We start from the raw sequence: 23,553 nt of genomic DNA, 5'->3' as shown, positions 1-23,553 counted from the left end.
AGGCAGACTATGAAGAAGAAGAAGATTAATCTCTTCTAACAGAACTTTTCGTTTAGTGGAAGCGACTTTTCGGTTACAAGTATTAAATATGGTGGTAGTATTAAATATTGAAAGTTGGTTATAAGATTAAAAGGTGAGAGTCACAGATGAGAAGGAAGTATACAGGAGCAGTCCTTTTCACGTCATCAATCCAGCTTGATTGCCAATACTGGCGATATTATTGCACATGTAGCTGCATGTCCCAGTTCTTTTTCCTCTTTTGATTCAATTAATTTTCTGTGATAAAAATTGTGCTATGCGTAGCATCCTTGTAAAGGAGAAGACGTGTTGTCTCCTCATCCCTCTTTTCTACTTTTGTATGGTGGATTCTCTTTGCCTATCCTTTTGTTTCCAAAAATGGATATGACCAGTAGCAGAGATACTTATTAGAATTAAGTAGTATCATCTGACCAGTGACCCCGCTTTAAAACTAACATGTAAATATACAATATGTCGACACCATTTGAAAATATTGCGAAGTGAACATCAGTTTGAAGTAGGATGTAAAGCAGTTTAAAGGTCGAATTGTAACAATAGATCGCCACTGATTGTGCAAATCTCTGTGTATGCCTCTAGATGAATGCAGTGAAAATAGCCTTGTAAAGGGAACTTTTATTTTATTTGGTAATGAAAGTGATATGGGTTGAGCTTAAAGAATGAAATGAGGATTCATATCGCCAATCGCCAGCCCAACTTGTTTGGGATTGAGGTGGTAGTAGTAGTAGTTGTAAGCCTTGTAAAGGGAAAGGAAGCATTTGAAGCTATTAAACGAGTTTTCAGAAGAACAAGCCTAGATATAGAAATATGACACTTGATGTACATCATTATCCAATCAATTGAATAGGTTTTTCCACAAACTCACAACCTGACTCAACAGTCGAATAAGAAAAGAAAAACATAAGAAAGGAACATTATCTCTAGTTTGGAAGAGTAGAAAGCAAAGCACAACTATACAATATCTATGGACAAACACTAGAATCATACAAAACAAGACAATGTAGCATACCTGACCCCTGGTGACCAAAAATTGAAAAAGATTAAGAATAGGAAAAATAAAGATCACACCACTAGTAAATTTACTCACTTCTGATCATTGTAATGTTTATCTCAGAGTTTCTGATATCTTATTTGGTTTTGACTTCATTTTTTGATTCAGATTTGGAGTTGGGGGACTTGCCAATGATTGCTTTCTTAGCCTTCACAAGAGACTGCTTCACCTTAGACATAAGGTTGCTTGATTGCTTTGTCTTCACTGGAACTTCTTCTGTTTTTGTTGTCTCCTCAACTTCTTTCTCAGCTTCAGCAATTTTCTCATCTTTTGCCTCTGTCTCTGGCTTCTGAGCCTCTTCAGCTGAAGGTTCAGTAGCATTAGCTGTTGCCTCATCCACTTTCTTCTCAACTACTGCAGCTTCATTGGCTTCACTTGCAGCAATTTTCTCGTCGTTTTTGCTCCCATTTTCAGCATTTGGTTCAATGTCTCTGGAAGCAATCTCCAGTTCTGGAACCTTTTCAGCAACTTCAGATGTTTCGACAACCTTTGCTTCCGGGGCAGCTAATTCTTCCGTCGCAACACTTTTCTCTCTCTTCTCATCTTGATCAATAGTTGTAGCAATTTTCTCGTCCTTTGTGCTCTCATTTTCAGCAAGCGGTTCGATGTCTCTGGATGTAATCTCCAGTTCTGGAGCCTTTTCAGTAACTTCAGATGTTTCAACAACCTTTGCTTCTGGTGCCGCTAATTCCTCACTAGCAACACTTTTTTCCCCCTTATCTTGATCATCAGTTTTCACATCCTTTGTTTCTCTTTCGACTTTTTCAACCTCTTCTTTTGCTGGTGCTTCAGCAACTGTAGCCTTTGGAACCGATTCCTTTTCTTTCTCCTCAACAACAGCATTGTCTCCAGTAACTTCAGCAGGACTGTCCTCATCTGTCTTCTGCATTAATGATCCTAAAGTGGTTGAAGTTGCTTTTTTCGAGCTCTCTGCAAGAAGAGATTCCCCTTTTGGGGCCTCTTCTACCTTATCTACTGGAATCGCTTCTTCTTTTCCTGTAACTGCCTCTGCAACTTCTTGTTCAGTCTTTTCAGGAGCTGGTACTGAAATTTCTTCTATCTTAGGTTCTGCCACTGGAACTTCTGACACTGTTACAACAGCTTTTTGCAGTTCACTGGCCTCTAAATCTGCTTGCTCCTTCTTGTCCTCAACAGCCGCAACTGATTTTTCCACAACGCCAACTGTTGTTGGCTGCTCTTCAGGATTTTCCTTGACAGGCTCATTTTCAGATCCTTTCTCCAAAATTTCAACCTTTTCAGCCTCTGGTTGCACCTCTAGTTCACCTTTGATAACATCAACAACTTGCTCAGGAATACTTTGAGCTTCTGGTTCAGGAGCAGGTTCCTTGGTTAATTCTGGAATATCTTTGCTAGTAACATCCAATGCAGGTGTCTCATCTTGTTTCTTAACTTCTTCAACAGTTGGAGGCTCAATTTCCTTGTCTCCGGTCTTTTCTTCTGATTCTGCTGAAGTAGCAGGTATACTTGGCAGTTCCTCAGCTTTTGGTTTCTCCTCCTCATCAGTTGTGGGTGGAGGTGGCGATATTTCATCAGCATTAGGCTTCTGGTCCTCATCAGCTTTCTTTACCTCTTCAATTGCCGGGGGCAATGGCTCATCAGCTATTGGCTTCTCTTCCTCATCACTTTTCTTTACCTCTTCAATGATGGTTGGTGGTGGTTCCTCTATTGTTGGCTCCTCATCAGCTTTCTTTACTTCTTCGACTATTACCGGAATAGGTTCATCAGCTTTAGGCTTATCTTCCCCATCAGTTTTCTTTAATTCTTCAATAATGGTTGCTGGTTGCTCCTCCATTGTTGGCTTCTCTTCTTCATCAGCTTTCTTTACTTCCTTGGCTATAGTTGGGATTGGTTCATCAGCTTTAGGCTTCTCTTCCTCATCACTTTTCTTTAACTCTTCAGTGATGGTTGCTGGTAGTTCCTCTGTTGTTGGCTTATTTTCCTCATCAGCTTTCTTTACCTCGTCGACGATGGCAGGTGTTGGTGCCTCTATTGTTGGCTTCTCTACCTCATCAGCTATCTTTACTTCTTCAACTGTCGCTGGAGCAGCTTCGTCTGCTATTGGCTTCTCTTCTTCATCAGCTTTCTTTACTTCTTCGACTATCACTTGCGATGGTTCCTCCGCATTCGGCTTCTCTTCATTTTCAACTTTCTCAACCTCTTCTGCTATTGTTGAGCCTGGTTCCTCAGCTTTCGGCTTTTCTTCCTCGGCATCCTTCTTTGGCTCTTCAATTACTGGAGCTTCGCTTTTTGTGTCCTCTATTTTTTCCACTGTTTCAGTAGAAGAAACCACTGGACTAGGGGAATCCTCTTCTATTGGTTTTATTCCATTATCTTTAGTAGGGGGAACACTCTCTACTTCCATTGTCTTAACCTCTTCAAGCACTTCCTTCTCAATTTTCTGCAGTAAACATAAAGAAGCAATGACAACAGAATAAAAAAAGAGTAAGCAAGCAGAAATCAAATGAGAAAATGTTTGAATCCACAGGACTAAAAGGAAAATGAAAAAGCTGGAATATAAATTTTTACTTTATAGAATGGTGAACTGAAAAAAGGAATGAAATCTTGGACATTAAGCTTTCAATTTCCAAGTGTGGTAGCTCATGCACTTCTATAAAGAAACTTAATGGAACACATAAATGTGAACCAGTTAAGAAAAGGACAAATTTAGGGAAATATAAATGGTAATTTCCTCAACAACGATTGACACTGACATAAAGCACCCAAGGAAAGAGAGAGGTGCATCTTCCAGAGGCTTTTTCTTTGGTGAACTCAACATTTAGCACCAACTTTTGTCATGTTCAAGTTATTTACAAGGTCAAAAGGATAAGAAAGCAACAAGAAAACGAAATATACAAAGAAACAGGCCACAATTCCTACACAAAAAGCAAGATTCTAGGCTTCTGGTTCTGGTTCTCACAAGCAAAGCAACAAATTTTCATCTCAGCAGAGCTATCACTTATCAGACATTTCATCAATTCTTTTGTTATGATATCATGAGGAATAAAAATTAGAGAGTAATTTCATCATCTTCCTTCAAAAAAGTCCTAGTTTGAAGACGGGAAAAATTCAATTGAACTGTTACTTTCTCTTTTACTTTCTCACAGATATCAGTGACTAATAAGGCTTATCACCCTAACATCCTTTATGAAAAAATCAAACTTATAATTCAGTAGAATCTTTATGCTCAAAAGATCTCATTCTTCTATTTTCTTTTCTATAGTTTTCTTTCATAACAATCTAACTTTGTTCTGTGCTAATAAAACTCAACACATAACAATAGGACAGAATTACAGGCTAAAAGTTCTTTTTTTGTTGCTACCAAACAGAGTCTATAGCCAAACAACCAAAAAGAAGTACTTGCATAAAGCTGTCAACATATGTATTTATTCAAAAGTAACAAAACAAGATACAAAAAAAACAAATATATGTGGTAAAATTCATGAGCAACTGAAGAAGAAAATCACAGAAGCTTACCTCAGAGCCAGGTATAAGATGATCTGATGAAACAGTTTCAGTAGCCATGTACAGAGGCTGATGATGATGAAGAATTCAAAGAAATGATCCCTCTTAAACTGATAGAAAATATTCAGTAGATTAAAGAAAGAAAGAAAAGAAAAAGGGAAGACAAGAAAGGAAAAAGAATGATATGGTTGGCAATAGCCCAAGAAAGACTCTCAAAGCATACAGAAGTAAGTAGAGAACCACACTCACATACACTCTCCCCCCCCCCAAAAACCCCACCCCCACAAAGCCAGCTCTTTTGAAAAGTAAGAAACAGGGTGGACTGATGTTCACATGATGGATGACCTGTCAGCACTTGGTGGAATTTACTTTTAACTAATCTTCAAAATTTTCAATTCACTAATCCTAATTATGATGGAAAGATCACTTTTAAAATTTGAATATGAACAAAAAATAAAATATTTAAATAATTCGGATAAAAAAAGGAATATGATTCTATTGTGAAAATATGAAGAGGATAGAGTTGTCAAGAATTGGATTAGCATGGTCTCTCTACAGTCACAAAAGCTTCACTCATTGATGGGACCATTTGCATTTGGTGAGTTTTAACAGCCTAATAGTACTTTGGCAAACAGTTGTCTATTTTGTCCACTTTCTACAGGAGAGCCCATTTTGAAATTAAAAAGATATAGATTTTTGTTTAAAATAAGTGTTCATTTATATAATCAAGAAAAAATTCAATTTGTTTTTATAAAATTACCCTTATGTACATATCCCTTAAAAAGATTTCAAACTCCTCACATTAAATATTTAATTAAGAGTAGTTTAGTCATACTAGATATTTTTATATAGAATTTTATATTTTCTTAATGGGTATGCCAAAAGCAAATTGATTGAACCGGAGGAAGTACAAGCTTTTTTGGCCCCAATTATTCAGGTCATTTTCATTTTCTAGTGATGCCATCTACTCTTCACCAAAAGATAATTATTTTGTGTCTAGTGGGTTTTATATACTATAAATATAATTTATTACTATGTTTTAATGAAAGGAAAATACAACTGTATACTTATTAGATTTGTAGTTTAGGAGAGGTCCATGTCTTGTATGACGTTTAAAAAGGTTCTAATGATAACATAAATCTCTTACTAAAAGCCCTTTTAATTAAGGACTTTCCAAATAATAGAGAAACTAATTATGTGGCTCCTACATCTTTTAATCTTGTGTGTAGTCAGTAATATGATAGGGGTATTACAAGAATCTTTCCCTGTTCACATATGACCATTGTATTACAGAGCTCTTTAATTTGATAAAACATTGGTGGGTTCTCTATTAAGTACATGTACTTTTATGAGTTCAAAGAAAAAAGAAAAAAATGTTGAAGTAGAACGATAGAAATGCCTATAGATAAAATAGGCGAGGATACTTCATAGCAAAAGGTCTGTTTCGTACCTTAGAAGGTCTCGACAAAAATGTGTGTTGACTGGGAGTTTGACGGATATAATAGGGGTGAAATTAAAATATAACAACATTTACAGAGTTCGAAACTGAAATGACGTTTTTTTGTACTTAAACTACGTTTATACAGTTAAAAAAAGTTATATTTCTACATAATACTTTAACGGAAAGTTAGCCGTTAAAATTAAACGCAGAATAATACAGTGTTTTATTAAAAATTAATTTTGTTATAGGAAACGCAGTATTATACTGTGTCTCCCTATAATAAAATATAACCCCTCCTTCTTCTTCCCCACGATATGTCTTCTTCCATTTTTAAAAAAAACGCACCCCACCACTGCTTGTCCCCCCCTCCCCCCCGATTAAAAAAAATTCTTGGGCCCCACCCGTCACACAAAAAGTGAAGAGCGTAGGTCCCGCATACAACCCAAGCTTTGGATTCCTTCTTTCGGGGTCAAAATTTCGAATTTCCGATATTTCAAAAAACTTAAATCGAGGTATTTCGATTTAGTTTATGTCGAAACTCGTAGAGCATATGCATATTTGTTTTGTTGAATGTGTTTCCACGTTGATTTGTGTTATGTTTATAATTAAATTTGCATGTTATTTTTATCCGGATTGAATTATTAGCCTTGGGAAAAAAATAGTTAAAACTTGATAAATAATATTTATTGTTAATGAAATTGTTCACAAATATCTTTTACTGTTTTATAAGTAATTTTGGGAATGTTATGTTCATATGTTTGTTGTTTTTATTTAGTTTAGATTATTTATCTGCTTAAAGAATAGTGGCCTTTTAGCGTATTAAAGTATAGAGCTTTTTAGCGTAGTAAAATATAGAGTTTTTTAGCGTAGTAAAATATAGAGCCTTTTAGCGTAGTAAAATATAGAGCCTTTTATCATAGTAAAATATAGAGTCTTTTAGCGTAGAGTCTCTGTAGTTTAAGTATGTACTAACTACAAACTCTATCCAATTACACTTTACAAAATTAATTATTTAATTTATAAAATAAACTTACAAAACTAACAAATTAATATATGTTGTCAAATTAACTCAAATATCGAGCCTGGAACCCATAGATAATTACACTGTCCAATTAAATAATTAATTATTTAATTTATTAAACTAACAAAATTTTAAACTTATTGAAATTGACACACATTATAATTAAGGATAGCTTGGTGCTACTGGGCCTCAAATATCAAGCTTGGAACTTATAGATAATTACTCTGTCCAAACCTGATTTCTTCTTGCTGGCACGCAACATCCAGTGACAACCCATAAAGTCTCTACGACATACAACTTTGTATACCTCCGTAGTTGACTCCTTTACCGTCATCTCACGGCACTCTCTTGCGCTGTAGATTTTTACAGCCCTGATTAGGCGAGCTTTATCAGGGAAATACATGCCCTTTGCAAGCACCGCTGGTCTAGACTCATCCCACATCGCTGACCAAAATTTATCACATCCCTTATGAGGGCATCCACGTCCGACATACTTGGCAAATTATCAAGGTAGGGAATATTCCGCTCATGAAAGGGCATGTGAGACTCGTACACTCTTAATCTAACAGGAGGTGGAGGAGCATGCTCCCTCGTCAGCTTAGGTTCGACATCCACTTCCTCCTCATCATCATCCTCATCATGGAAAGGTGTGTCATTCCAGACTCATCGGCATTGTTGTCATAATCACTATCATCTTCCTGACTCTGCGCATCTGCCAAATCACGAGTTAGTACGTTGTCTATGGGCAACTGTGTGAGGTCAGGAACATCAAGTTGCTCATTTTCACTGCACAAAAAGAACAAAATGATAAGCTACCCAACTAGATAAATATTTTACATATAGCTATATCACTTTATTTACAAGTCGTACTGTGTTGACGTTCCATGATGGATATTTTCTTGTTGGTGATAACTCCCGGATGGACCACCGTGGTCCAATGCGCCAGAACTACGCATATTCTAACTAGGGGCGGGGTCATAACTTGTAAAATTCATATTCGAACGGTACCCCCTATGAAAAATAAGAGTGTTAATACAAATCCAATTAAAACATAAAATAAACATCGCTAAAGCGTAGAAAAATTGAAGTTTACTAGTCGTCTTGTGGATTATATAAAGTCGAAAAATTATTTTGTCGTTGCTCATTCGCCGGTGGTGACAAGTTTAAATCAAGGCAAGCTCTTTCATCAGTAATCTGTCCGGCAAAAACTGCTCCAGAATAACCACCCGATGATTGGGGGTTATCCCTACTATGCACACCCTCATTACTGGGAACGTCTTCAACCTTGACGTACATTTCCAATAATTTTATTACAATAAATTCCCTGTATTCATCCAGAATCCGCAAAAAATCTCTAAGAGTTTCATCATCTTCGATGTTAAACTCAGAATAATAAGCAAACCCCTGTGGAGTCACTGAATATGGAAATCTACAGGTTACTTTAAGGTTCACCGAACGTTTCCTCACAGTCATTTTTTTTACGTAACAACGATACCAATTTATCGTACTTCATTGTAAGTGGCAATTTAACATGATATTGTGGAGGTGAGCTATACCTCACAGAGTTATTCTCTATTATAACCTCACCCCCCCAATATAATGAAACCCTTATTTTTGGCTTTTCAGACATTATAAGAAAATGCTTGATAAGAAGAAGAGAGAAGTATGAACGGAAGTTTGAAAGAAAGTTTTGAATGGATTTTCATAAAAATCAAACGCCTTTAAATAAGTCAAGTCCGAGCTTGGAGTACAGATTTTTTTTTATGTAAAATGCAGTATAATACCACGTTTTATGTATTTGAATTATTGTTATGTCAGTTATCCGCAGAACACTTATTGGTGGATCCAAAAATTAGTGTAAAATGCAGTATAATACTACATTTCAGTGTAAAACATAGTATTATAATACGTTTTACACTAAAAATAAATATTCTCTCTAGTCCTGCAGAACTCTTATTATTGGTGGGCCCAATTTTATAGGGAAACGCGGTATAGTAATGCGTTTTCCTTAAACGTAGTATTATACTGCATTTTCCTTAAAAAATAATTTTTTTAATAAAATGCAGTATTATACTGCGTTTAACTTTAATGGCTAACTTTTCGTTAATGTAAAACTCAGTATAATATTGCGTTTTAGTTAGAAATGTAACTTTTTTTAATCTGTATAAACGTATTTTATGCCCAAAAAGGCATCATTTCAGTTTTGTACTCCACATTTACAAGCGGCAATTGAAAAATAGCCACAGTTTCAAAAGTAATCAAAATTAGCCACTTTTCATGTAAAGATAAATTTGAACAAAAATACTATTTAAAATTCGTAAAACATTCCAGCATAATATGCTGGAGTTCGAATTTTTTACATGTGAACTTCCAGCATAACATGCTGGAATTTCATAATGTGCTGGAGTTCCAACATAATATGCTGGAAGTTCATACAGGTGCTCCACTCTTCAGTATATTATGCTGGAATTTTCCGTGTGCTGGAGTTCCAGCATAATATGCTGGAAGTTCATATACATGCAACAAAATAATGGCTATTTTTTAATGACTTTGCAAACACCGGCTATTTTTCAATTACTAGTCCGAAAACTGGCAAACCCCTGCTATTTTAACATGTAATAGCTATAGAGTTGGTCGATTCAATTAGGCCTATCAATTGAGCTGGATATTGGTGATATTTTTTTTTGATAATACTAATAGATATATTATAAACTAGATAACGTTCAGTTGGTAACACATGGTAGAAAAATTACCACACATTGGTGGATTGTCACTTGCAATACATTGATTGCCTGAGGTTCTTAGCCTAATACATGCATCCGTAGACAAAGTTTTTACAAAAAGATAGGCTTCATTTTCTTCCAAAGACAGTTGATTCATCACAAAAGGAGGAGGTGTTGCATGGATTTTTTAATACTGAAGGGAGAGTTGTTTGTAGTTTTCCTTTGCAGCGTCCTTTGCAAGCATGTGCGCCACTTGATTGCCTTTCCGGAATTTATGTCGTAGTAGGAGATCCTTCCGGTGGTGCATTAATGACCTGCAAGCAACAACAAGATTAGAAAGGACTAAATGATCTTGTTGTATTGCCATGATTGCTTCAGTTGAGTCGGTCTCCACTTCCAACGGAAAGAGGTAGTATTTGTTTGCAATTTGTAGCCTTTCGTGAATTGCTTGTAGCTCCGTGGGAAGAGGAGAAGTAGTTATGTGCTGCATTTGGATGCCAAGGATCCACTTACCCGTGTGATTTCTGATTACGTCTCCAACACCAGATTTTTGTGCGTCAATTTTGTATGCACCATCAATGTTTAGTTTAAACCAGTGTTTTGTGGGTTTATGCCAACTTATATTAACAGTAATTTTTAGTTGAGTTGGGCCACCTTTTGTGATTAGGAAATTATATTCAGAAGCTTGACCCATCAAAGTTGTTACTTTGGGGGGGGGGGAGTTTGTGTTGTTGATATTATTCTTGTTCATGTTAGTCCAGATTCCCCATATAAGGAAGGGAGGAAGATTACCCCATTCCATAGTTGATGAGAGGGTTACTGTGTTCAAATCTTTTAGGTTGATCAGCCAATGATTATGGCCAACGATATTTTGGACGTTGATGCCTAAGGATTTCCAGATGTTCACAATTTTAGGGCATAAGAGGAAGACATGTATAATATCTTTTTCATTTATTCGGCATATAGTGCATTGAGGATCAATATTAATACTAATATATTGAAGATACTAACGAGTAGAAATTCTATTGTAGAGGCATTGCCAAAGGAAGAATTTTATTTTGTTCGGGCAATGTAACTGTCATATCCAGCTGAAATCATGTGATGCTGGGATAGTGTTGTTGATTAATTGATAACAGTTTTTGGAAGTGAATTGGCCATTGTTATTAAGGCTCCATATGTGCTTGTCATAGTTTCCATAGCTAAGGGGTTGTGTAATGCTATTAATATTGTTTATCACTTTAGGAGGCATTTGAAAAGAAATTCTTGAGAATGACCAATTACCATTGTGGTAGATATTTCTTATTTGTAGTTTTCTCTCACACTCATTGAGGGGTCCTTCAATACAGTTTCTTAACGGTGGGTATTTTGGAATCCAGTGAGTATCCCATAAGTTGAGAGTGAAATTTTGTCTGGGTTGCCATAGAATAGCTTTAGAACAAATGGTCCATCCTTTAAGGATGCCCTTCCAAATGAATGAATGGTTCTTTGATCTGCTGTTACTATATTTATTGATTAGTATACTTGCCCATGGCGTGGTTGGATTAGAAAGAATTCGCGAAGTTAAGCCACTTAGCAAAGCAGTGTTTTCAGAGTTAGCATTATTAAGACCAAGGCCTCCAAGATTTTTAGTGCTTGTAATAGTTTTCCAGTTGATCAGGTGGAGCTTTTTCCCTTCATTAGTAGTGCGCCAAATGAAATTTCTTTGAATTTGGTCTATTTGTTTTTGAATTTTAGTAGGAATTATAGTGTATTGCATTACATGGTTTGGAATGCTGTTCAAAGTTGATTGGGCTAGAGTGGTACGACCCGCGATATTTAGAAACTTTGTTTTCCAGGATGATAGTTTGCTACGTATTTTGTCTATAATACTTAACTTTTAGGACTTTTGTCCAAGATTGGAAAATTGATATATTTGCCAAATGATTTGCTAATCTTGATGTTAAAGCCATTTGCAATGTCTCTGGCCATAGTTATAGGACAATTATTAGAGAAGATATTTTTTTATTTTTGAAGGGTGATTTTTTGTCCTGATAACTCACAAAAGGATTTTAAGCAGTTGTTAAATATTTTATAATTTTTTAAATCTGCTCTAGCCATAAGGGTAAGATAATCGGCAAATATAAGTGTGATATGCCCCTATCCTTGTTAGTTAGGTGAATTGGATCCCACATACAAGTATCCACCCGATTGAAAATTGTTTGGGATATTATTTCCATACATAAGATGAAGATGTAGGGGGAGAGAGGGCATCCTTGTCTAATACCCCTACTAGGACAAAAAGATTTAGTTGTTGTACCATTGACCAGTATAGCAATCTGACTAGTACTTATGCAATTCATTATTAAGCCTTTCATCCTCGGTGGAAAGTTGAAATAGGTTAGGTATACATACCCTGCTCATCAGATTTTTATTGTATTTAGTACCATCGAAAGTATTTTTAAAAAAATATGTCATATTTAAACATATTTGATTATCAAAAGCAATATTTTAGAAGTCTTCTACCTTTAGAATTAATTCAACTCTTCACTTCATATACTTGACAATATATCAAAATTTAATGTTTAAGAAATTTTGTAGACAATAAATTGCGTCTAGAAAATAAAATCAAGACCGAAAAGTATTGCAACAATCGTAGTATTTTATTTCAAATATTTGAGTGTTACAATCTCTATGAATCCTCTAATTCTTCTTTCCAATAGAAAATAAATTCAAGGGCCTTTGAGCTTGATCTTGAATATGTAGTTATTGCCACGAATGATGATCTTGTTCTTCGGCTTGAGCTTGATTGCTTGAACTTAGACTTGATTGCTTGAAGCTTGAACTTGATTTGTTCTTCGTTTTTGAGCTTGAACTTGATTTGTTCTTCGATTGAACTTGAACTTGATTGCTTGAAGCTTGAAGCTTGTGGAGGAATTTGCAGTGGTTGATCCACGAGCTCTTTTTTGCTTCTTGTTATAACTTCTAGTGTCTTTTCTGAGTTATGAAGACCCATATTTATAGTTGTGGGAGGGAAGAGTAGTGATGAGAACAAACTCTTTCCGACCAATCAAATTGAAGTATGACAATGCCGCATTTGATTGGCCAGAACATGTCACTTGCACACGTGGCACGATTTCATTAGTCTTTTAATGTGACTTGGCATACTTTGTCATTTTAACACGCGACATGATCCTACTGTCTTTTTCATTTGACTTGGCGCGACACGTCATTTGACACGTGGCACCAAACTGGGCCTCTAGGAAGATGACATCTTGGGCTTAACGAAGTGGGCTCATCATTTTAGCCCAATTAATGGGCTAGTCCAATGGATTAAGACTTATTTATTAATCCATATATATTGAATTATGTAATTAATCCAATTATGTTAGCCCAATAGATTTATTTGAACTAATATATCTTGAATTTAAAATGTAGTTCGAATTATTTTACAGATTTAATTTCAACAAAATTTATATGCCTACAAATGCCCCCTACTTCAACACTAGTCAAATTTTAAATTTTTGAAGACTAGGCTTGAAGTATAAATTTATTTTGACATATTTCCTCCGAATGATAGCTTAAGAGACATTAATCCTTGCAAAACTGAATCATTTCGGAGCTTTCGGACTTATGGTCATGTAATTCGTTAAACATTGCTTCTGAAATGTCCTTCTAATTCAAACTTATTTCGAAAAGAACAAATGACCCATTTATAATTTTGAAGTTCATGTCACATTCTTCCTGGAATCCTTATTTTGTAATTGAAACTTTGTCATAAATCATGCCAATTCATGTGCTAGACATATATATATTACTCAAACAAACATGGAACTTTGCTATACAACAGTTGATCACATCGATAATTCCTTATGAAAGACACACATCCATACCAATTTTAACACGGACAAATTCATGCCGTCTTCAACTAGTATTACTTAGAATCCATCCAGGACTCAACTTACTTCTCCAACTTCAACTTGGGAACAGAATAATTAGGCCACGCCATTGTAGTTGATCCCACATTGCCGAGCAAATCTTCAATCTCGTACTTCGTTAATTATATGTACCCTATGTTCTCATACTAATTGCGTTATCAACTAGCGGCATCCTCAAGTCAGTTCGACTTTGACCTTTGACGATTAGGAAGCCCTAGTGCGAAGGTGATTTCTTCCTTCTCCTTTTCTACTTTTTTTTCTTCTGTGTTTTTTTTCTTGTGATTTTCCCTTTTTTTGTAGATCAAGTAAGAAGGATATATTCTTGTTTAACGAGATAATCCATGCATGAAGAAGACTATTATAAGGTGTGAGGGGATGGGTACTCATTCCTGCCCGAATATCGGAGAGATTACTCTCATGGCCCGACTATCGGCGAGATTACTCTTAGTATGGTTCGAATACTGGAGAGATTACTCTCAATGTGGCCCGACTACTGAAGAGATTACTCTCAATGTGGCCCGACTACTGAGGAGATTACTCTTAATGTGGCTCGACTACAGAGAGATTACTCTCAAAATAACCCAACTATCAGAGAGATTACTCTCAATATGACCCAACTATCGAAGAGATTACTCTCAATATGGCCCGAATACCGGGGAGATAACTCTCGAAATGACCCGACTACCAGAGAGATTACTCTCAATGTGGGTCGACTACTGGAGAGATTACTTTCAAAATGACCTAACTATCGGAGAGATTACTCTCAATGTGGCCCGACTACCGGAGAGATTACTCTCAATGTGGTCTGACTATCGGAGGCCATTTCATCCATTTAGACATTTATGTCTATTCTAATATTCTTGGTTTGGACTTTGATGACCTTTTTTTCTTTTTCTTTTTTGCAGCCCGAAGAGATGGCTAATTTCAGAGACTATACGTCACCTTCATCCAAACTTAGATATCTCATAATCGAGACTGAAGACGGCATAGAGCAAACCAAGCTTTTGCCTCACACCTCACAAGCTGGCAGGTATGCAGCCTTATGGCCTTCTTTGAGGAACTCCCTTCATGTAGAAAATTGGACCTTGGAGCATAAATCAACTTCTAATCCATTGTCCAAGATGTGGTCTCTCCAAGCGCCAATCCATCGCCACGTAAACATTGCTAGCACCCTTCCAAACTTAGGATGTCATGTAACTCAAAGCAAAGTACGTTGGGGAAACACAACAACAATCTAGGGCGAGTAGCATCATATTCCAGGATATTGGGAATGAGCTGAAGCTGTACAAGGTGGAAACCAACAAACCTTGAGTACAACAAAGACTTACGATGCTGTCTATGCCTCACTTTTCACTTATGATCAGAACTCAAACATTTTGCAAGCATTTTGTGAGTCTTGGTGCCCCAAGACGAACACGCTTCTTACATCAATCGGGGAACTATCTATCTCTCTTTAGGACTTACATATCCTTGGAGGTCTACCCATTGTGGGTTCTTTGTACGAAGAAGTAGTACCTGAGACAAGAGAACTCATCGATTTGGACGAAAAACAGATTAGATTTATTCCTCGCTCTTGCGAGTATTTATTTGATGCCTTCCATTACCTGAAGGAAGGTACGGGTGTTAACCAAAAGGTCTCCTTGAGCAAGTGAACAAATTTTTGGTATAAAAAGACTTTAATTTATAAACCTACCCCACTGCGGAAGGAAAAGAAGTTTGCGCACCTAAAGTCGACACACAATCCTAACAGATTTATTCCTGAGACAACTAGGTGGTCGAGTGATCAAGAAGCTATATTTTCCAGGCTTAGGATGAGGTCTGACAAGAAAGATGAAACATATATAGCAGCATTTTATCGATTTGGCTATGTGCCTTTGTGTTTCCCAAGGCAGAAAACTTAATTCGTCCCAAGACTTGTAAGATGGCAAGCATGATGGCAAGCGGGCGAAAGATTAGCCTTGCGGTCCCAATTTTGGAGAGTATTTCTCATGGTTTGAATAAGATTTCATGTTCTTCCCAACTTGATCAGGTCAAAGTTTGTTTTCCCATCCATTATGTTTATGGCTGGCTTTCACATTACTTCAAAACCCATTATCCACTTGCTAAGGGTCCATGTGTCCCTTTGATGGTGGCATATTCAGGAGAGGGAGCTGCGATGTACTTTGACGAGAAGAATTCAAGAAAACGCATCCACAATGGGGAGGATATAGTTTGGACACCAATAATGTTAACCAATTCTCGTCCTTATTATTATGTGGATAACGATGCCCCTCAAGAGTTGGAGTCAAATTACTTCATGAGCTTCCGTTTTAGTTGCCTCCCTTTGAGGTATGGTAACTCATTCATCATCGAGCCATATAGCCCACATCAGTTTGGTTGTCAATTTGGGTTTTACCAGAACGTCCCGATTTTTTGGAGAATGATATCTGTAATGCCTCTCTAGATGAAGGACTTAGATTTTGGAGGATTTGCACATTTTGTCGGTCTATGTCACGTGTGATGTTCCCCTAATGGGAGATCCTGTGGAGAAGCCTTTCTCCACCAATTATATGTCTTGGTGGGAGAAAGCGCACGAGAAGTTTCTCGAGAATAATTTACAAGCTCTGGTAGACAATCTTGGGCTAAAATCTACTACTCCTTTAGGAGGTAAAGATCAAGGTGTTGGAAAGAAGCTCTCAAAAGTCAAAGAACCACCAACTCCAATCCCAAAAGTGGTTACACAACATAGAAAAGGAAGCTTAAATCCTCAAAGGCAGCTTTGAAAGAGGTAGTGTGCACTTCAACAGATATAGAGAAACGCCCTCCAATTATTCCATTTAGCACGCAAATTCCTCAAGATACAAGCCAGAGTACCAATGAAGATCAAAATTGGAAAAGGAAATAGCCTAACCCAGTAGAGATCGTAGAGGTTCCAAGTGTTGATAGTCCCTCAAGAACGCATACGGCTTGTAACAAGGAGGTAAAAATACAATCACCTTGCCCCCCCTTTTTTAATCAAACGAATAGCTTCACTTAAAAAAATTACCCACTTTCTTTTCCTTTTTCCTTATATAGTTAAATGCCATTGGGCATCCGGTGGTATCCCTACATGACAAGCCGCAAGTGAGTGATGAATCTATTGGAGGGCCTACGTCTAAAGTAAAGTCATCTTCAAAGGCATCATCTCTTCCTCATGACAAATACTTAAAAAGACAAAATCCAAAATAGATAACTCGCATTCCACCAATGACAAATACAACAATATCTACTTTTGAAGGAAAGAGCATTGTCTTTAATCGCAAAAAGGAACTCATCTTGTGACTTTGGGAGGATATTTGCAATAGACTCTCCAAAACTCATGCAGAATTGCTCTTATCTTATAGGGAGAAAATCATTGAGATTTTCGAGGATATGAAGAAGACGAATATTTTGTATCTTTCTCCATTAGAGGGTTTACTGGATTCTCTTTTCGAGCTTGTTGCATTATATGACCAAGAGCTCTCCAATATGGCTGATAAGACGAGTGAAGATTGAGAAGCTAGAGCTGATTTCCAAAGCTAAAAAGCATTTCAAATCGTTCAAACTTGAAGCAAGTGAGAAAGTCAATAAAGTTTCCTCAAGTAAAAAGAAACTGAAGAGAGTTGTGAAGAAGTTGCAGACATTACAACAAGAGAAGGAAAACTTCGAAGGTGTTATAAAAGAGACTCAAAAGGAGGTTGAAGAGATTCAGGCAAAAATTTCAGCTGCCGAGACTGAGGTCTCTTCATATGACAACGTAAATTTGCTGACTGTTGATGATTCGGCCAATTTGGAGGAGAAGAAGAACCTGAAGACTAGTTGTCAAGAAATGATCAACCACAAGTTTTGTTAGATTAGGCTATTAGCATTATCTCCCATTTTATCTTTATGTTAGATTGACCTAGTGGATATTTATTTCATTTTAAATAAGATTGTTTCTTTTTTGCTTTACATTGCCCGATATTTATTTTAGTCGCATAATTTTCAGCTTTACGTGCTTGTAGCGAAAGATTCATACAAACTTGAAGCAAGTGAGAAAGTCAAGTAAGATTCCTTTAGTGAAAAGAAACTGAAGAGAGTTGTGAAGAAGTTGTAGACATTACAAAAAGAGAAGGAGAACCTCGAAGGTGTTATAGAAGCGACTCAAAAGGAGGTTGAAGAGATTCAGGCAAAAATTACAGCTGCCAAGACTGAGGTCTCTTCATATGACAACGTAAATTTGCTGACTGTTGATGATTCAGCCAATTTGGAGGAGAAGAAGAAGAACCTGGAGACTAGTTGTCAAGAATTGATCGACTACACGTTTTGTTTAGATAGGCTATTAGCATTATCTCCCCTTTTATATTTATGTTACATTGACCTAGTGGATATTTATTTCATCTTAAATAAGATTGTTTCTCTTTTGCTTTACATTGCCCGACATTATCTTAGTTGCATAATTTTCAGCTTTACGTGCTTGAAGCGAAAGATTCATATCTTATCGTAGGAGAGTCCAAATAGCAAACCGTTTGATTTCTAAAAAATTAGACTTCAATATCTAAAATATACCCAAAACTTAAAATCAAACACCTTTAGAATCGACTCCGATAATATTTCGAAACAAACTATAGATTCCACCACATAGAAAATTTTAGATCTGTGCAGTCTCACCAAATAAATCATATCTTGGTGTAGAAATATCGAAATGATGAACCGTTTGATTTCATGGAAACTAGACTTCAAACTCTAAGACATATCCAAAATTTGGAATCAAAAACTTTGAGAAATGTCTCAGATATTATTTTGAAACTAAATTTAAATTCTAACATGTTGATAGTTTTAGATTTGGCAGTTTCACCAAAAAAAATATATCTTGGTGTAGAAATGTCGAAATTATTAACCGTTTGATTTTATGGAAATTAGACTTCAAGATATAAAATATATACAAAATTTGGAATCAAACACTTTGAGAATCATCCTAGATATTATTTTGAATCTAACTTTAAATTCCGATATGTTGATAGTTTTAGATTTGTGCCTCGTAACCAGTAGTAGCATCGATCATCAGCTCTGGAATAGGGAGCGTGAATTCATCTTTGGGACACGCATTGTTGAGATTCCTGAAGTCAACGCATACTCGAATCTGGCCATTCTTCTTCCTTATAGAGACAATACTTGACACCTATGTTGGGTATTTAACTTCCCGAATAAATCCACCTTTAATGAGTTTCTTAACTTCGGTTTTGATCAGGGGAACCAGGTCTGGCCTAGAGAGCCTTTGAGCTTGCTTAACAGGACGAGTGTCATTCTTGACTGCAAGGTGATGGACTGCTACTTTAGGGTCCAAGCCAGACATTTCTTTGTAACTCCAAGCAAATAAATCCCTAAACTCTTTGAATAACTCAATATAAGTGCTTTCTTCATCAACTTCTAGTAAAACACTTAGGTAGGTGGGTCTTGGTTCTTTACCAGTGCCAAGGTTAACTTCTTTTAAGGCACCGATCGTTACCTGCACCCATGCTTCAAGTTCTGGTGGAACATCTTTTGCATCTTCATCTTCTTGAGGGTCCCTATTGTTGAAGGATATATGATAACATGGTGAAACATCATCCAATTTCTCGGCATCCTCCATTAGAGATAAAACTCCATGCTCGCCTTGTGCAGTAACATGATACGAAGAACCCACACTTTCTTCGTCTTCATCACACTCTTTAGTATAGACCATAGTGTATGGACTCACCTTCAGTACCTCATCATACGAGACCATGACTTTTGTTTGTCACTTCATTCTAGAAGGAACCAAACTTAGGAAATCCTTATAGATCTTCTGAATTTTGGGCGAAGTGGGTGTTCTTGTATTTTGATAATTTCTCTAGAACTTATTCCCCTTCTTTAATGAACTCAATCTCTCAAATATGGAAGTTCTCACAGTTGATTTTCCAAGTCGATCAAAGACAGAAGGCTTGTTAAAAGCGACCGATTCATCTTCTACAGTGATAAAATTGTTGCTCACCCTTCTTATGGAGATGTGCACTGGTGACAAATGCTTTTATCCCAAATCTTCACGTGGTTGTATCGTCTGGTAGCTTCCCTAACTTTGACGGCTCATTAGGGTTGTATCCAGCTTTTGCAAATAGCTTGTAAGTGTTAGGATCAAAACCTTCATTTATTCGCTTTGTAGGAAGTGCCACATTCAGCAAACGATTTTGGGCCACAAACCTTGCAAGCGGCATTGAGAACGACTTTACTGCCTCAATTCATTTAACCGGAAGAGTTAACTCCTTTAGCAGGTTAGTTTGGAGATTAGATGATTCACCTTCATCTTTCTTCCTATTAGGGATATATTGGAGTGCATGACTTACTTTCTTGCCATAAGAGACAATATTCCCTCTATAAGATTTATTTGCGTTGGGTTGTACCTCCTCAGTAACAGCTTTGGCTTCACCAATAGTCACCTCTGTTCTTTTAGTTGTGGGCTCTTCATTCTTGCTTTTCATCCCATCATCAGCTTTTAGCTCCTTTACAATGCGGTTCTTCAAGTAGAACTTTGCATCAGCGAAGTGTGACTCAACATCGGTGAATGGCTCATTATCAGCAACTATCTTCTTCTTGACTTCACCCTCGTAGTATTTAGATATTGATAGTAGGTAGGTGGAACTACTTTATTCTCATGTATCCAAGGCCTCCCAAGCAAGACGTTGTATGAAGTCTTTGCATCGATCATATGCAGTCATGCACTTGATTACATATCTTTAATGGTGATTCCCAGCCTGATCGCACCTATGGCTCTATTCCCCCCTTGGTTAAATCCTTGAATCATCACACGACTTTCCGAGAGTTCGTTCATGGGAATGACAAGTTCTTTCACAGTGCGAATTGGCAAGATGTTTACTGAGGATCCTCCATCAACCAAAATTTGATTTACCCTTTCATCACGCATATAGCCAACCAAGTATAATGGGTAGTTATGAGGAATGTCACCAAGTAGAAGATCGTCATTCGTGAACATAACTTTTTCCTTACAAGCATTAACTTCTTGAGGAATGGACTCGACGAGCTTTTTTGAAGATGGTGTCATGGTAGGTCATCACTCTTTTCTTCTCCTTTGTCAGCATGGCAACAAGAGGCATCAATATCCTTACGGGAAATCTTCGTGCGGAACCAACTTGGTAAGAACTCCTCCAAGGTCACTTGATGTCGTGGCTTTTGAGGATGGTGCACCTCCACGTTTGCTTTCTTCAAATACTTAACTGGATTCCATTCCTTGGTCTTTTTACCATCATTTTTCTTGTTGGTTGTTCTATTGATTCTTTTCATGGGCTCCTTTTGTGGCGCCTACGGCGAGTCACCAATGTCCAACCTTCATCATCATCTGGTGGTCTACTTCGACTTTGTTATTCTCTAGTAATTCTTCATCTTTGATTTCTTTTAAACTGCATAACTCATCTATACTGAATGAGCCAAAGGTGATAGAGACTTGGTTCGCACTTGCCTTCTCATCTTCAAGCACGATCTTCTTTTCACGGGCCAAGTTCATAACTTTGTCCTTGAAGACAAAGCACTTCTCTAGAGGGTGGCTCATAAGTCGATGGTATTTGCAGTAATTTGGGCCATTTGTTTTCCCAGCTTTATTTGGTCGCTTTATCTACGGAAGCTCAATGAGATTTAACTCGAAGAGTTCTTCAAAAATAGTTGGCACATTAGAATCCAGAAAATGGGTACTCCGTATCTTGCATTTATTTTAGAGTCAACTTTCCACTTGACTTAGCTTGAAAAGAAGTGGATTTCATACTCTGCTTCTTGCTCACCTTCGTTGTGAACTTCACAGGTGATGTGTTGACATTCATAGCTTCATTGTTTTCAGATTTGGGTATGAACTTGCCCCATTTCTTGACTTCTTTCTTGTCGTTCCCTTTGCAAGGCTTATATATAGACAACATTTCATTTCCAGCAGAGGCCATGCTCAACTCCATGTCATGGGCACGAGTTGCAAGTTCTTTAAATGTGTCAGGCTTGACACCATGCAAGATGTAGCGTAGTCCCCAATGCATGCGGTGGGAGATCTGGGTCGTGACACCGAAGCTTCACTAAGCTTGTCTTTGCAGTTGAGGCTTGCATTCCTCCAATGATTTATAAAGTCGATAACTGGTTCACCCTTTCGTTGACGAGTATTTGTAAGTTTTATCATACTCACAGTACTTCTCGTGCTATAAAAGCGATTGAAGAATTCTTGCTCTAGTTGATCCCAGCTATCAACAGATCTAACCTCGAGGTCCGTGTACCAATCAAAAGCATTTTCTTTTAATGAGCGGACAAACTGCTTGACGAGGTAATCTCCATAAGTCCCAGCATTGTTGCATGTCTTAACGAAGTGTGCCACATGTTGCTTTGTGTTGCCTTTTTCATCAAACTGTTGAAATTTTGGAGGTTGATAGCCAGCAGGCATCTTCAACATATCGATCCTTGAAGTGTACGGCTTTGCGTAGGTAAAGGAGGACTTGGAAGCGACTTCATATTTGTTTTTTATAGTCCCTTCAATGAATTCCTTTAGTTGATTGATTGGAATCATCCCTTCTGAAGAGACTGGAATTTTCTTAGTGGATGTAACTTGTCGTGGGGGAGGATCAATCTTTTGAACTTTTGGGAGTTTGCCAGGTGCATGGGTGGATTCTTCTTCCATCAAGATTCCCACTCTGTTAGCTTGTCAATTCTAGCATATTGATTTTGCATGCATTTGGTCAAGCCAGCGATTGCTTCCGTCAAGTTTGCCAACTGCTCCTCCATAGATGAATTGTTTGTCACCATGGCTTGCATAATTTTTATGGATGATGGAAAGTGACATGGATTGTCACACAGATTTATCCTTGATTGGCTCATGCTATGTGGTGTAAGTGGGAGGATCCATCACTTGAAGCATCATCATCTTCCTTCACAGCAGAGTGCTTGGATTCGGAGAAGTCAAGCAAAGCAAGAGTTTTCTTGATCTTTTCAACAACATCGCTTCCTCCTTCGGGTGCGTTTGTGGAAGATCTTGCTCCTTTTGACGATGCAGATCCGAAAACAGGGGTAGATGCGGACGACACTTGGGGTGCTTGTTGTTCTAACGAGCTTGCTTTGCTCCTCGTAACTGGTCAAAAGCTTCCAAAGGTAACTTCAAGTATGTTTTTCACATCAGCATAGAACCTGGAATTAGCAGCCTTGGCAGAAGTTGAACTAGAATTGATTTTCTTGGAAGCCATTTCGTTGTTCTTGAATTTTGATGATTGAAAAGTTGAGATGAGAGGTAGAGATTGTCCCACTGGGCATGCCAGAATTTGTAGACAATAAATTACGTCTAGAAAATAAAATCAAGACCGAAAAATATTGCAACAATCGTAGTATTTTATTTCAAATATTTGAGTGTTACAATTTCTATGAATCCTCTGATTCTTCTTCCCAATAGAAAATAAATTCAAGGGCCTTTGACTTGATCTTGAATATGTAGTTGTTGCCACGAACGATGATCTTGTTCTTGAGCTTGATCTTGATTGCTTGAACTTAGACTTGATTGCTTGAAGCTTGAACTTGATCTGTTCTTCATTCTTGGGCTTGAACTTTTTTTGTTCTTCGTTATTGAGCTTGAACTTGATTGCTTGAAGCTTGAGACTTGTGGAGAAATTTGCAGCGTTTGATCCACTAGCTCTTTCTTGCTTCTTGTTATAACTTATGGTGTATTTTTTGAGTTATGAAGACCCCTATTTATAGTTGTGGGAGGGAAGAGTTGTGATGAGAACAAACTCTTTCCGACCAATCAAATTGAAGTGTGACAAGACCGCATTTGATTGGCCAGAACATGTCACTTGCACACGTGGTACGATTTTATTTGTCTTTTAATATGACTTGACATGCCTTGTCATTTTGACACGTGG

The 23,553-nt window shown here is 37.2% G+C and overlaps 1 protein-coding gene across 1 annotated transcript; it reads right to left on the bottom strand.

Annotated features, from left to right (window-relative positions):
* Positions 1-812: 812 nt before the first annotated feature.
* On the bottom strand, positions 813-4,855 carry LOC107820883 (uncharacterized). The gene is made up of 2 exons (XM_016647236.2): positions 4,583-4,855; positions 813-3,506 (listed from the first exon to the last, which is right to left on the bottom strand). The coding sequence occupies exons 1-2, from the start codon at positions 4,628-4,630 to the stop codon at positions 1,164-1,166; spliced, it is 2,391 nt and encodes a 796-aa protein (XP_016502722.1). The 5' UTR covers positions 4,631-4,855; the 3' UTR covers positions 813-1,163.
* Positions 4,856-23,553: the final 18,698 nt, after the last annotated feature.

Source organism: Nicotiana tabacum, chromosome 7 (genome assembly GCF_000715075.1).
Source record: "Nicotiana tabacum cultivar K326 chromosome 7, ASM71507v2, whole genome shotgun sequence".
NCBI classification, from domain to species: Eukaryota; Viridiplantae; Streptophyta; class Magnoliopsida; order Solanales; family Solanaceae; genus Nicotiana; species Nicotiana tabacum.
This window is presented reverse-complemented; position numbering and strand designations above follow the sequence as displayed.

What these genes read in the sequence shown, in the direction of transcription:
- LOC107820883 (XM_016647236.2), bottom strand. Translation starts at nt 4,630, where the DNA reads ATGGCTACTGAAACTGTTTCATCAGATCATCTTATACCTGGCTCTGAG. An exon ending in ATCTTATACCTGGCTCTGAG is followed by an intron (nt 3,507 to 4,582) that starts GTAAGCTTCTGT and finishes TGTTTACTGCAG; the next exon opens with AAAATTGAGAAGGAAGTGCT.